Here is a 15995-nt window from a genome sequence, read left to right as displayed (position 1 = left end):
TATATATATATACTTAAACATATATTTACAAAACAGTGCTATGTAAAGGGATAAGAGAAGGCTTTCTGGAGAAAGTGGCATTTTAGTTGGACTTTAAAAACAGATAAAAATTCAACAGAAAAAGGTAAGGGGAGATTTTTCAGATAGAAATAGCTTAAGTGAAACACAGAGGGATGAGAGGCCAATATATCTTTGGGGGACAGACGGGAAGTTGAGCATAAAATAGTATGTGTAAAGGAATAATATGAGAGAGGTCTGGAAAGATATGTTTTAGAAGGTTTTGAATATTAGGTGAAGGAGATTAAACTTTATTTAAGAAGTAATAGGGAGCTATTGAAGGTTTTTGAGCAAAAGAGGGGTATGACTAGTGTTATGACCACTTCCTACAACTTATGGAAGTCATTTACAATCTTTGTCAATCACCTTTCCCAGTCTCTAACATGGGAATTAGAGTATTATTTAACTCTCCTCTGCTTGCCTCCCAACAATGCTGGGAAATGGGATAACCACTATGGAAATAAAGACGCTATGGTAACAGGAGGCAGAGAAGAACGTTGTTATTACATGGTTCTTTATTACCTGGGTTCAGGTGTATGATAGGTCACATCCTGTCTCCTGAAACTTAACCAACCAACCAACAATAACCATTAACATTCATTAAAAGACTAAAGATATTCAATCAATCAATAGACACTTATTAAGTATCCACTTAGCACAGACACTGTGCTAAGATACCAAGAAAACCAAGAGATAGTCCCTGTCCTCAAGCAGCTTACAATCTAAAGGAATGACTGTTAACTCTTTCCTTCATTCAACAAGCCTTTATTCCTTGATTTATCACGCTGGTATTAGTCCTGCCAACATCACGCTGTTGTTATCTGGAAGGGTTTAGTGTGATACTAGAACCTGGCTGCCTCTTCTCATATATTTGCTGTTTGTGAATATCTTGGCGTAATCACAGATATCTGTGACTTTCCATTTGACAGACTTATTCTGGCCTGTTCTGCGTTGTGGTTAATCCCTACAAACACCTGCCCATTTATTCAGAGAAGATCATTGACATGTACAAAGGAAAGAAGAGGCATGAGATGCCCCCCCACATCTACGCTATTGCTGATACAGCCTATAGAAGTATGCTGCAAGGTAAGCTTCGAGATTCCTTGTCCCCTTGCATCTGCTGGGCCTCCTTGTGAGGGCTGAGCTGTGGGAGACAAACTAGGTGGGATGACAGGAGGACCCTCCTGATCTTCCTCAGGGATGAGGAGGATGTGAGGGCAAGTTCACCAAAGGAAGATTTATCACTCCCCTTGCCTGCCTCTGAGAGCCCCGCAGGCTGCTCCTGGCTAGGGTAGCAAATTCTTTGGCAGGCAGAGAGGGTCCCTGAATGTTGTGACTGAAAAAGGGAAAAACCAGCTCTGAGCTCCCTCATAAGGCAGCCTCCCACATGAGGAGGGCTAAGGGGCGGGAGTAGGGGAGGGAGAAATGGATTGGGGAACAAATAGCTTTGGCAAATACGGGCATAGACAGAGCTGGGAGCCGGCTCTAAGGTCCTCAAGAGAGAATGCTGTTCTGACCTCTTCTCCCTGCCGCGTGGCCCTGGAGTAGCACTGGGCCTTGCATGTGGAGGACTGGGTCCAAACCCCTTCCCCTCAGACAGAGACCAGGGATCTATCTCTACTACTTTCCATGGCTTCAAATCCTCCCTTCTCCATAGCAGAACTAAGCTCTGCCTCGGTATTTCTTCAGTTTGTTCAAGTGCTTTGCTGGCTATGTAAAAAAAAAAAAATCCAAAAGAATATATTTCAGTGGAAATGAATTAATTTAGATAAATAAAGGATTTATTAAGGGCTGCTAGGTGGTCCAGTGGATAGAGTGCCAGGCCTGAAGTTAGGAAGACTCATCTTCCTGACAGCCTCAGACACTTTACTAGCTATGTGACCCTAGGCAAGTCATTTAACCCTGTTTGTTTCAGCTTCCTCATCTGTAAAATGGGGACATACTGGAGAAGGAAATGGCAAACCACTCCAGTATCTTTGCTAGTATCTGGATGTTATTGCTTGGTTCATGTGCTGTGTGTGATGGGGAATAGTTAGAAAAAGTTGTTTTCCTGAATGTAACTACTGTCTTTGGACTCAGGAATCCTTCGATATCCTTAAACCTGGGGCAGTGAGGTACACTCTGGTCTAGGGCCTAGGAAAGAGACCCGTTCTGAAGTACCTAGAAGACCGCATGTGAGTGGGGCTAATTCCTGTTCCACTGTCATGTTTTTAAGGATGGGGAGGAGGAACAGCAGCAGCTTAGACTCCCGGAAAATCAACCTAGTGGGGCCTGGTCTCTTGGGAAATGGGCCTGGCCAGCTTTGTGCAGGAATCTGGGGGAAAGAACTAAGGAGCCATTGTTACTGAATGATGAAGCACAACCACAAGGAATGCTGACTCAAGGATATTGGAATTACTTAGGAGGCTGGATTGTTATTCTTGTATATGCTACTATGGGAGGAGGGTCAAGGGGAAATTTTATGGCCCAAATCTTTACATTATTTATGTTCTAGGTTCTGCCTTACATGGAAAGTCTGTAAAGGTTGGAGGGTTTATATGGGGAAGGTAAAAGGAGGTGTATGTGTGTGTGGGGGGGTTGTTTGGGACTAAGTCATTCAGTCAGTCAATCCGCCACCAAGTATTTAGTGACCGTCTACTGTATATGCAGCCCTGTGCTAAGCACTTGGGAAACACAATCCTTGTTTTCAAAGATGATAGTCTAGTTCTTGAGCACCTTCTGAGTTAGAACAGTTGAAGACAAAATTGTGCAGTAGGTTCTAAAGTGCTATGATATTTGAAGTGAGGGAGAGACAGAGTAAAGAAAGTGGGATTTAATTGGGCTTTGAATGACAAATAGATCTTGGGGGAAGGAATCAGAAAAGTTAATAATGTGAGCAAAGATGTGGGTGAGTGAAAGTGCATTGGGTGGGAATCCATGGGACTGGAGTATAAGGCTCATGTTACAGCATGGTGGTCACTGGATCATACGCCACATCAGGAGAAATGGGTGGGAGAGAAGAGGGAGGAGAAGAAGATGCCACAGGCTGAGATATTTCTCATCCTTCAAGACTCGCTGCTGAAGCGTGTGGTTACTGAGCCTCTACGACTGACAGAAAAACACGAGTTACTTTTGGTGGGGAAAGGGCAGAAAGTCTCTGCAGATGTACAGGACCCCCAACCCTGGAAACCTGGGAGCAGAGGCATGTTCCAGCATTATTTATTTATTTGTTTCTGCAATTTGTTCATTTAAAATCTCAGGGGGCTTAGAGGTTGGGAAATTGAAGTTGTGAATTAATACAACAAATATGAAGAAAGCATAATTAGCTTTCCTTGATAATCGGTCCCTCTGGACACTTTCTTCCCCATGTTGTTCCTGTGTCCCAGGAGGAATGAATGACACTCAGACTGTGGAAAGGAAACTTGGATATTTTTCTACAGCCCCTGCACTAGGTGCCAATAATAAATATCTTTTCTCACCCAATTACAGTCAAACTAATATAGCCACTCTTAAAAAAAAAACTTTATAAGTCAATAATCATTTTGGTCTCCATAAACTAGGACATGTTGATTTCCCAGTTAGAGAAGGATCATTTCTCTCTCCCCCTCTCCCTTTCCTTCTCCCTCTCTGCCTCCCTCCCTCCTCTCCCTTTCTCTTTCCTCAGTCCCTTCCCTGCCTCCCTCCTTCTTCCCCTCTCTTTCCTTCTCCCTTTTCCTTTCCCTCTCCCTCTCCTCCCCATTCTTTCTCCCTCTCTCCCTTCTTCCTTCTTCTTTCTCTCCTTCTCTCTCTCCTCCTCCTCTCTCTCTCTTTCTCACTCTCTCTCTGTCTCTCTCTCTCTCTTTCTCTGTCTCTCTCTCCCCATTCCTCTTTCTGGACTCTTTCTGAAAAAGAGTGGATCCTGTTTCAAGGCATCAGAAATTCTTAATTTTTCTGATCCTGTTGTGACAGAAATAGCTGAATGAGGTCATTGCTTGCAATGGTGAACTTGTAAATGCATCTGTTTTATTGCCCCCTGATAAACGCAGGGAGGTCAAATCAAATTCAACAAATATTCATTGTATACCTATATGAACACTGTGCTAGGCACTGGGGGGATATGCAAAAGTATACCAAACAGCAATTTCTTGCTCTCCCAGTCCAGTATCTAGGGAGTTAGCATGGTACGGTGGACCCAGGCCTGCCTCTGGAGTCAGAGGATCTGGGTTTACATACCACTTCCAATGCTTACCATTTGTGACCTTAGAACTTCTCTGGGCCTCAGCTTCCTCATTTGTAAAATAATCAGGCTGAACTAGATCTGGGATTCTATAATGGTACAATTTATTGAAAACATTATTAAGAAAGGTCATGATCTTAATACTTTATATACATTGGATGCTTTTAGTTTTTCAGAATATTTTCACATCCATTATTTTAATTGATTCTAAGAAAAGTTCTTCCATGGCAGGTAAGGCAAGTATTACTATCCCTACATAATAGTACAGGGACAAATTCCTACTCTTATGGTTTCATTGTGGTTCTTTTTTTCTCCCCAAATTAAAAAATATCGATTTTTCTATTCCTTCCTTTTCCCATTAAAAAAGAAAAAGAAAACCCTTATAACGTATGTCTTAATCAAGCAAGTCAAATTCCCATATTGGTCATTTACACACACACACACGTACACACACACACACGCGTGTGTCTCAGGCTGTACCATAAGTTCACATCTCTTTGAAAAGGCCGTTAACATCTCATCACCATCTTTCTTAGCAAAGACTCTGCAGTGATTTGCCATTTCTTTCTCTAGTTCATTTTACAGATGAGGAAACAGAGGCAAACAGAGTAAAGTGACTCACCCAGGGTCACACAGCTAATAACTTTCTGAGGCAAGATTTGAACTCAGGAAGATGAGTCTTCCTGACTGTAGGCCTGGCACTGCACCACCTGCCTGCCTCCATTGTAATAGTTTAGGTGGGTGGTGATTGGGGGAGCTAGGTGGTACAGTGAAAGTACTGATCCTGGAGTCAGGAAAATCTGAGTTTGAATCTGGTCTAAGAGACTTACGTGGCTGGGCAAGTTATGTGAACTCTATTTGCCTCAGTTTCCTCATCTGTAAAATGGGGATAATAAATAGTACCTACCATTCAGGCTTGTAGTGAGGATCAAGTGAGATAATTGTAAAGTGCTCAACATGGTGCTTGGCACATCGTATAGCAGGTGCTATAAAATTATGAGCATTATCATTATTATTACATATACTAGGGGTGGGGAACCTGTGGCCTTCTAGGTCCTTGGGTGTGGTCTTTTGACTGCGTTCAAGTTTTATAGAACAAATTCTTTAAAAAAAAATTTTATGGCGGCTAGGTGGTGCAGTGAATAGAGCACTGGCCCTGGAGTACCCAGGAAGACCTGAGTTCAAATTTGACCTCAGACACTGAACACAAAAACTAGCCGTGTGACCTTGGGCAAGTCACTTAAGCCCAACTGCCTCTCCAAAAAGCAAAAAAATTTTTTTTTATTTTTTATTATTTCTTTTTAGTTTTCAACATTCACTTCCATAAGTTTTAAATTTAACAAATCCTTTTATTAAGGGGATTTGTTCTGTGAAGTTTGGATTAAGTCAAAGGGGCGCACTTGAGGACCTTGAGGGCCACACGTGGCACCAAGGCACAGGCTCCCCAACCCTGACCTATCTAATACTAAGGAGGGAGCAGATCCAAGAGATCACAGAGGAGTGAAATCAATAGAGAAGAGTCATTGATAATGCCAAGTTCCCAACATAGGAGACTAGAAGATTAGGGAGTCATACCATTAACTGAAAAAGGAGGAAGTTTTGGGGGAAATATAATAAACTTGGCTCTGGACATGTGGAGTTTGAGATCATAATGAGATGCTCAGATGAGTGTCTGGCCCTAAGAAGAGAGGCTGGGATGGAAGAGGTAGATATGGGAGTCATCTGCATAGAAATGGTAGATGAAGCCATGAGAGTGTAAGAAAGAAGAGAAGAGGGTCTCATCGAAAACCATAGGATCACAGATTTGGATCTGGAAAGGCCCTTAGACATTATTTAGTCTGACCCTTCATTTTATTTTTTTTTTTTGGATGGGGGAAGTTGGGTTTAAGTTAAGTTTGGACGGCAGTTGGGGTTAAGTGACTTGTCCAAGGTCACATGGTTAGTAAGTGTTATGTGTCTGAGGCTGGATTTGAACTCAGGTCCTCCTGACTCCAGGACCAGTGCTCTATTCACTGCACCACCTAGCTGCCCCTGCCCCTTCATTCTAAAGATGAAGAAATTGAGGCCTAAGAATGCTAAGTGACTTGCTCAGGGTCATACAGTAGTGTCAGAGGTGGGATTTCAAGCCTGGGTCCTCTGCTCCAAAGCCAGCTCTCTTTCTTCTGTATCACACTGCCACTTATTCCTTCTCACCCCTCCCCCAAGGACTCTTATTAGTCTCTCTACCAATGAGATCTTCAGTAGAAGATGTGTTGGCAGCCACAGGAAGATACAGCATCCCTGACTGTATACATGGCTATCTATACCCTAAGATAAATATTTAGCTTCCCATATATCTGTAAGGGGGTGCGATGTATGCTAGATAGATAGACTATGTAAATAGATTTTCACCCACAAGGTTCTGTCAGAAGTTCTGTCGTTTACTGTTTATTTCTTGGCTTTATGCCTATACTCCTGGGAATAGAATGTAGACTTTTTTTTTCTGGAAATGGAAATAGAAATACCATCTCAATGGTCAAGTTAACTGGGATTGCTCACCAAGTTGTCCTGAATCTGTGAAACTAGGTGAGAGTGTATTAAACGCTCAGTGAATATTAATTAGTGAGAGGGACTCTACATGTTTTCAGCACATAGGTAACCAATTTGCCCTGTATTAATTTGAACTCACTTGGGTCTCTCTCCCGCCTGCTGCTGGATTTATTTGCTTGATGCTTAATGGTCCTGGCCCAAAATAAAAGTTAACCAATATTAAGAGTCATTTTATAAATGAGAACACTGATTTAAAAACCCACAACAGCTTGATAGAAATTAATAATAGAAATGATTTAACTTTAATTAACTTTTTTTGCCAACAAATAGAAAATGAAATCACACATAGGACAATAAGAAGGTCTTTACACGTTTACATTTAGCTGACTGTATTTCAGTCACCAAATATCTTCTCTCCAGATTAAAAAACAAATGTTGCTTTCTATAGTTTGCATGTGTTGGTATGTTGCTTTGAAAATAATCATAATGATAGCTAACATTTATATAGCACTTACTTGGCCAGATAATAATTTGATCCTCACAACAACCTTGGGAAGCAGGGGCTATTTATTCTCCCCATTTTACCCACCGGGAAACTGAAGTAGAGATTAAGTGACTTGCCCAGGATCACAGAGCTAGTAAGTGTTTGAAGTCAGATTTGAATTTGCATTTCCTCGACATGTGTTCTTTTTCTATGTGTTTTATTTCTACCAGTTATATCAGTCATATAACAATAGCTTGAATTTGGAGTTTGGGTCCTAGCTCTGAGGTTTACTGTGTATTCAGTTATTTTTCCAGTTGTCTCTGACTCTTTGTGACCCCATTTGGGGTTTTCTCGGCAAAGATACTGGAGGGGTTTTTCATTTCCTTCTCCAGCTCATTTTACAGATGAGGAAACCGAGGCAAACAAGGTTAAGTGACTTGCTCAGGGTCACACAGCTAGTAAGTGTCTAAGGCCAGGTTTGAACTCAGGAAGTTGAGTCTCCCTGACTTCAGGCCCAGTACTCTATGCACTATGGCACCACCTAGCTGCTCTACTGGGTGACTGTGCAAATCTCTCTGTGCTTCTGTTTCTTTTACCTGTAAAAAGTGTTCATAAGGCTTGTCCTGCCAACCCCACAGGATTGTTGCTATAGAGAACCAGCTTGTAAGCTTAAAATGCTACAGAAATGTGATAATGTAATAATACTATTATTAATTAATTGCAGTTAATACAAGTTGTTGCTAATACTGTTATTATTACTGAACCCTGCGATATGCAGAGCATGGAAGAAGTTTGGAGAAGGAAAAAGAGAAAATTTAAAACGTCTGCACACAGACCATTGGTGGAGACAGACTAGACACTGTTGGAGAATGCTGAGGAGTGTCCTTTCCTACAGGCTTTCAGCATTGGGGTGCTGGCTGATCGGTAATGTGAAAGACAGGTCAGACATGTTCTGCTTGGTGCCGGAGGGAAGAATGAAGAGCCAAAGGGCGGAAGCTACAAGACGCTATAAGGAAAAACTTCCTAGCATTCAGGTTGTCCAGAGATAGAATGAGCTAACTCTAAGGAGTTCCTCATCACTGCAGGTCTTCAAGCAGATGCTGAATGATTTGTCAGAGATGGCATAGGAAAGGAATACAGCTTCAGGTGAAGGGTGGTGTAGATGATCTCTAAATCACCTAAATCCTGTCATTTTAGAGTTGAGGCCTTAGAATTCATTTAGTCTAGGGATTCTTAATCTGGGGTTCAAAGGAGCCTGTGCTTAGGTTTCAGGGGATCCATGGACTTGGATGGAAAGAAAATGACATCTTTCTTTTCTTTTTGGAGGAGGGAAAGCAGGGTATTTGGGGTTAAGTGACTTGCCCAAGGTCACACAACTAGTAAGTGTTAAGGGTCTGAGGCCAGATTTGAATTCAGGTCCTTCTGACTCCAGGGCTGGTGCTCTATTCACTGTACCACCTAGCCACCCCTACATCTTTATTTTCATTAAAGAATAAATGAAACTCAGCATTTCCTTCAATTATGAATGTAAGCAATGAAAATTCTGAGTACGGGAGGCTAGGTGGCACAGTGAATAGAGCACCAGCTCTGGAGTCAGGAGGACCTGAGTTCAAATCCAACCTCAGACACTTAACACTTGCTAGCTGTGTGACCTTGGGCAAGTCACTTAACCCCAATTGCCCTGCCTTCCCCCCTTAAAAAAAATTCTGAGTAAAAGGATTCATAGATGTTACCAGACAGCCAAAGGAAACCATGATACAAAAATGGTTAAAAACTCCTGATTTAATTCTTATTCTTCAGTTGACATTTTTGTTGGCTATGCCTGGAATTCTCTCCCTCCTAGGCTTCACCTTCTGGTTTCCCTGGCTTCCTTAGAAGACTTAACTAAAATTCTTGTTGTTTGTTGTTCACCCTTCCTTCTCAAAGAGGACCAAAGATGACATCAGGAGTGGGATGTCTTGACTTCCACATGAATTGGATTTAAGTGAGGCAGGGCTCTACGAAGTCACTAGCCTCACTTTCTCCTCCTGAGTCATTAGAGTCCAATGGTAAGCTATAAGGTCAGGATGACTGGCATTGGCACTCAGTTAAAATCTGACTTTTTTCTTATTAGCAGCCCCTAAAATCCTCCTTTCTGCAAGAAACCTTTCCTGATTCCCCTTAAATGATAGTGCCTTCCTTCTGAGATTCCCTCCATTGTGTCTTGTGTATCTTTTTTGTACATGTTGTCTCCCTCTTTAGATTGGGAGCTTCTTGGGGGAAGGATGACACTTAATGTAGTGCCAGACACAGTCAGTTGATGAGTATGTATCAAGTACTTACCATGTGCCAGGTCCTGTGCTAAATGCTGGGATTACAAGGAAAGGTAGGAGATAATCCCTGCCCTAAAGGGATTTACAATTCTAACAAACTATACAAACAACATAGGAACAAGGTGTAGACATTGGAGATCATCAACTGAGGGAAGGCACTAGATAGGAGGTGGGGTTTTAAGTGGGACTTGAAGGAATTCAGGGAATCTAGGGGGTGGAGATGAGGGGGGAGAGAATTCTAGGCATGAAGGACAGCCAGAGAAAATGCCCAGAGTCTGGAGATGGAGAGGAGGAACAGCCCAGGGGTCAACGTCACTGGATGATAGGTACTTACTTGTCTTGCCTTAATTTAGCTTGACAATTGAGAAAACTGAAGCCTAGCAAGGTAAAGTGACTAACCCAAGATTCTATCCAGGTAGAGTGGAAAATGTATTGGATTTGGAGTCAGAAGACTTTATGTAATGACTGAGTAAGGAATTGATGGCTCTCTGGGCAAATTCTCAAGTTGTCTAATGAGGGTGTGGGACTAGACGCTCCCTAGAGTTCTTTCTAGTTCTAGGACTGTGATCCTGTAATCCTTCCAAATTAGAAATTAAATGGGTCTGGGTTGTAATCCTAGCTCTGCCAGTAATGAGACCTTGGACCATTTATTCACAATCATTGGCATAAATACCAATTATTCGCTTTTATCTCGAATGATAAGGTTTACAAAGTCCTTTCCTCACAGCAATCTTGCTGCGAGGTAAATGGGCAAGTTTTTAAAAACTGAGGCTCAGGGAGGTTCAGCGAATTCTCCACGGCCCCAGTCCTAGTCAGTATCAGAGCTGAGTTAAAAACCCAGGTTTCCTGACCCCAAGTCCAGGACTTTTTCCACTTACTGTACTGCCTCCCTCTGGGCCTCAGTTTTCTAACTTCTCTGAAATTCAAATAAATCAAATAAATGGAATAGTTGAGATGATCTCTCAAGTCCCTTTCAGTACTGACATTCTGAGATTAAATATCCTTTTTGAAAATTGTTTTCAGATATTGTGACATATTTTATAAAAAGCATCCTCAATGTTGGCATATCACAGAATCTCAGAGTTAGAAGAAAACTTGATCATTTATTCCAACTCTTCTGCAAGTTGGAATTCCTTCCTCTGTGTCCTCTAAGACACAGGTTATCCTCTAAGAGACTGGTTATCCAGTCTCTCTGCTGAAAGACCTTCAAAAATGGTAAATCCTTCATCCTTTGAGGGTAGATCTGATTTCTGGAAAGAGCTCAAAGTATTTTGGAGTTGATGAACTCAGAATGTTTATTCTGGAGGTAAGAAAATTTAGGAGGCACAGGATCATCATTCTCAAACGTTAGAAGAAGAATCAGATTGATTCCCTTTGGCTTCAAAGGGTATAATTAAGACTAATAGGTGAAAGTTACAGGGAGTGAGATTTTGGTTCATTCTAAGAAAAAGTTATCTAATAATTAAAGTTGTTAAAATGGAGTGGATTGCCTCAGGAAGTCCTCAAGTGGAGGCTTGCCTGGTATATTACGGAAGGAACTCTTGCTTCACATAGGACCTGGAGAAGATGATGCCCAAGGTCTATTCCATCTAATGAGATTGTTTTCCTATGACAATCAGTCACAGTCTCAATCAGAGAAGCTGTTTGGCCATCTTCTGAAATCTAAATGAGGCATCTGAAAAAAAAACAAAACTAATCTCCTTGTTTGAATGAGTGTAGTGACTTTCCCTTCTCAACTATCTACCTATCATCCCATTTTTTCCTAGTCAACTCTTCACAAATACGGTCTTTTAGATTGCGGGTCAGCAAACTATGACCCCAGTGCCAATTAAACTTTATTTTAAAAAACTTCTATTTATTTATAAAAATTTTGTCTTTTTGGAGGGAGGAAGGCAGGGCAATTTCTGTTAAATGACTTGCCCAAGGTCATCCAGCTAGTTAAGTGTTAAATGCTTGAAGTCACATTTGAACTCAGGTTCTCCTCACTGCAGGGCCAGTGCTCTATTCACTGTGCCACCTAGCTGCCCCTGATTAAACTTTATTTAAAAATGTAAATGGCAGGAAGTACAAAAACCAGCAGTAAGCAAGATTTAGTCCTAGTGCCTGGCATGATGTAGGAGCTTAATTAATACTTTCAGAGTTATTGAAGTACATACTCCACTCATATTGGTTTGGTAACACTTTTATATATAAAGTATATAAAGTTTATTATTTATAATAATATATTATAATAATAATGGTGATGATGATAACGCCTTTGGAACAAGCTCAATGGGAAGATTCTGGGACTATTTGCTGTGGTAGAGTCTTATCCAGGGATGTGCTGGAACCAATTTACTAGTTCTCAAGAGCTGATTGTTAAATTTTTAGTGTGAGCATTTATACCTCAGGTCTCAGAAATCCACAAACTCTATAAATCAGATCGTAATTTGTTGTTGCTTAGACTTAAAAAAAAATTATGGAGAAAATTTTAGTACCGCAGATTAAATTTAAAAGTGTGTTGGGAGTTTTGTTGTCGTTTGGTTTTTGGAGAGTCCTTTACCAGCACACCACCAGTCTTATCCATTAATACTCACATCCATCCCACAGTAAAATAAGAACCCTATACTAACACTGAGGATCTGTTCCTAGCCCTGGCATTGGACTATCTCTTTATCAACATTTTTATTTCTTTTTTTATTTGTAATATTCCTTTTTAAAATTTGTTTCAAATTCTCTCCCTCCCTTTGACCCCTCCACCACCTACTGAGAAGGTAAACAGTAGCTACAATTTATTTCCCAGGATGCACCATAGACATGACATGCACTCTGGTGGCGGTTTTTGAGCAGTCCCCTAATGAGAAGCTCTTCCATGGGATTGGGGACAGGAGAAGAAATGGAATGAATTTAGTTTCTAATGCACATGAGAGTTCTACAGGGATAGGCCTTCTTAGCTAAAAGGCCTCTTTTTCCCTAGATCCCAGAGTCTCCTGGCATGGGAATCATACCCTTTGGGCAGGCTAGCCAGGAACGAGTCTAAAGAAGCAGGAAGCAAGTGAGTGGAGCTTGAAGCTGTGTTTTCTCCTTTTATGGTCAGGTTGCCAACTTGCTGTTTCATAGTGATAAACCATCAGATTATGTTTGTGATCAGGCAGAAATAGCCAAGTCTGTTGGGAGCTGGGGGCCCTCCATGATTCCAAGGGCAGGCTGGAGGAGGGAGCTGAGAAGGGATTTGCCAAGCAGCTTCGTCTCCTGGGAAAACTCACCCTGGATGTAGAAACCATCTGCCTCTTCTCACCAGGTTTTTTGAGATGCTAACCACTTCTAAGAGAGTGAGAAATCCAAGTCTGAGGGAGAGATTAGGGACTCCTCTTTACTTACTCAGCTGTTTAGAGTTCTAGGGAAGGGGAGGAGGAAGAGAAATGAAGATGAGGTTTGTGAGTCTGGGAGATATGGAGGGCTGACATGAGGGATCTGGTATCCTGGAAGCTGGGCGGTAGAAAGTCAATTGGCAACTTCAGTAAAAGATCCCTTGTAGCCATTATGACACTCTCATCCATGACTGCCTTTTAAGGGAGAAAACAAGATCACCCCCACGTCAGAGAAAAGAAAACTGAGATTTTGGGTTAAGGCTACCTGGCAGAATTAACCCAATGTCACATAGGGTAAAGAGTGACAGCAAAATTCAAACCCAGGCCTCCTTTTCAGGATCCAAAAGCAAATCAGGGCTCAAGGAACAAATGAAAGAGAAAGCTCCAAAGTATCTGGGTCTGCTTTTACTCCATGGGCCCAGAATACTCATGGTTTGATAACTATGTGGAATATCAATGTCTCCCATTAAACTGAACTCAGATGGCTTCCCACGCTTTGAACCAATGCATTTCAGATGGGAATTTCCCAGGCCATGGGTCTCCACTGCTAAGCAGCCCTCTAGCTAGCATTCCCAAGTCAGTCCCCCCTTCAATTATTATCTCTGGGGTCCTGTGAAGTGCCCTCTGGCTAAAATCTGACATTCATATTCCTCGCACTTTGGGCATAAATTTTTTTTGTTGAGTGGGAAAATTATTCCACTTTGTCATTGATGAAAATGGATTAAGAAGATTTGTCTGTTTCACAATCACTACTGTCTTCTCAAAATAGCTGGACCTTTGGCACAGCAGTTGATTGTCATGGGAACCTGTCTATCTGGGTGGCATGACTTTTCCTACCCTCAGTCCTGAATTTATCTTTATTTGATATGATTCTATTTTCAAGTGGACTTTTGGCATTGAGTAAAAATGGAAGGCCAGAGAGGATTTCTGTACGAGTAACTGTTGGTAGGAGGAAGCAGTTTGATGGAGAAAGGCGATTTTTTTTTTTGAGGCAGCATGTTAAAGAGATAGAAAGGCTATCCTTGGTGTCTTGCAAGATCTGTCTTGCAAGTCATGCCTCTGGTACAGACTAGCTGTGGAACCCTGGGCAAGTCAATGGCTTAATGACGTGACAACTCTCCAAAGCTATAAATTACAGGCCACTTGTCAGTCTGCATCAGTGGAGAGAGTGTTCCCATTGGGAATTCCCTAAACTAACCAAAAAAAGTTCTCAAAACTGCTACGGTTGATAGAGATGGCCAACTCAGGGCTTTGGGATCTGTTTTTAAACACCGTCCTTCTCTATACCTCATTTTTTCTCCCTATTTCTGTAAGAGAACAACATTTGCTATCTGCCTGTCCCAAGGTTAAAGGAGGTCAAGTTCAGCCACTTAACACACCTAGTCTATGGGTACGGCTAGGTGGTGCAGTGAGTAAAAATTGCCAGCCCCCAGTCAGGCAGACCCGAGTTTGGTTCTGGCCTCAGACACTTAACACCCACACAAAAAAACTAGCTGTGTAACCTTGGGCAAGTTACTTAACTCCAATTGCCCTTCAAAAGGCCAAAAAAAAAAAAAAAAAGAAACCTAGTCTACAAGGTCAAAGGATGAGGGCCTTAGAAAGGACTCAGCTGGATTTGAAATTGAGAACTTTAACTTGGGGGTAGGGAAGACAGCCCCGGCTCCCCCTCTTAAGGGACTGGTCTTTGGAAGGGCTCTAGCTGCTTTCTGTTGCTTGATAGGTCTTACCTCCCTCTCCAGGACTTTTTAAGCCCCTTACTACTCCAGCTAAAGGGCTGTCTTATCAGCCTCGAGGTTTGAAGTTCAGATCTGCCCAGGCTTGAGCTTTTCAGCACATCTTTCCACAGTCCCATCCAGCTCCCTGGAGGAATTCCCTAAGTTAAAAGGGAGGGGAAGGAGAGAAAGAACAGAAGTTGAAATTCCTTTGCTGTTTTACGTTTTATCCCCCCACTTCCTTTGGGAGATTTCAGCACCGCATGATTCTGCCGTGAGCTAGATAGTTCTGTTCCTTGGGCGAATGAGTTATTGAGAATTTGGTTTGGTTTTGCCTCTGATCGTGTGTTATTTTATGATATTGGGATGACTGGTAAACTGAAGATCTAAGGACTTGTGGCCACAGCAGCCTGGTATGTTTGCCTCTCTGGATCCTGAGCCTGTGAGGCAAGTAGGCAGATTCATCTCCAGCATAGTCCGTAAAATCACTAGAGGGTACGCTGTATACAATATTTCCTTCTCTTCCTGTCACCTCTGTAGTCTTTCTTTTCACTATGCCTTACTATAGGATATCTACTCCCTATAGTTGGGTCCTTCAGGGGCTAGGTGGCAGAGTGAATAGAGCAACTGGCCCTGGAGTGAGGAGGAGCTGAGTTCAAATCCAGCCTCAGACACTTAACACTTACTAGCTGTGTGACCTTGAGCAAGTCACTTAACCCCAATTGCCCTGCCTTCCCCCCTCCAAAAAGAAAAAAAAAATGGGCCCTTTGTTCTCCATGGAAATGGAGACCCATGTTCTCCATTTACTTCCTCTCTGGCTAGGAGAACAAAGTTTTTCCTGTTTAACACTACCTGGCACAGATGACTCATTCCCAGCAGTCCACATTCTGCTTTGTAATTGTTCTCATTATTGTCTCATGGGGCTATCTCCCCAAGATCCCAAGGTCCTACATGGCACAAACCATATCTTTTAGTTCTTTAGGTTCTCCCATTAATGTATCAATATGCTCAGTGGTTAGTAAATATTTGTGGATTGTTAGAGGTACTATAATGACACTAGCTTATTCTTTTGTAGAAATATTGGGGCATTCTAGGGGTTCTTTCTATAAAGAAAAAGCATTTCTTTTTAGAAGTTTGCTGCCCAGGGTCCCAGCTAGGAGGGAATGCTAGCTAAAGCATAAAGGAACTGCCTATCTGGAGACATTTGAGAAATGACTGGGTGTAGTGAGTCCAGGATTCTCATAGTCCTCTGGCACTGCTGCTCCTGGCAGGAGGGAGCTTGGATTTCCTTTTGGGTTTGTTGTTTGACCTGCCCTGGGGCTCTGAGCTTGGTCCCTGACCTGCCCTGGGCTCTGA

General features: G+C 42.1%; 1 protein-coding gene across 1 annotated transcript in view; it reads left to right on the top strand.

The window, feature by feature from the left end:
* MYH11 (myosin heavy chain 11) overlaps window positions 1–15995 on the top strand; it is a 129616-nt gene that overhangs the window by 28585 nt on the left and 85036 nt on the right. The window contains exon 3 of the mRNA XM_069086501.1: window positions 987–1143. Within this exon, the coding sequence (XP_068942602.1) occupies window positions 987–1143 (157 nt within the window). The remainder of the gene's footprint in view (window positions 1–986; window positions 1144–15995) is intronic.

This window comes from Petaurus breviceps, unplaced genomic scaffold (genome assembly GCF_028583685.1).
Source record: "Petaurus breviceps papuanus isolate PSGF00001 unplaced genomic scaffold, PetGlider_PUasm1.0 118, whole genome shotgun sequence".
Classification (NCBI taxonomy): Eukaryota; Metazoa; Chordata; class Mammalia; order Diprotodontia; family Petauridae; genus Petaurus; species Petaurus breviceps.
The sequence above is the reverse complement of the archived record's forward strand: the minus strand, read 5'-3'. Positions and strand labels throughout refer to the sequence as shown.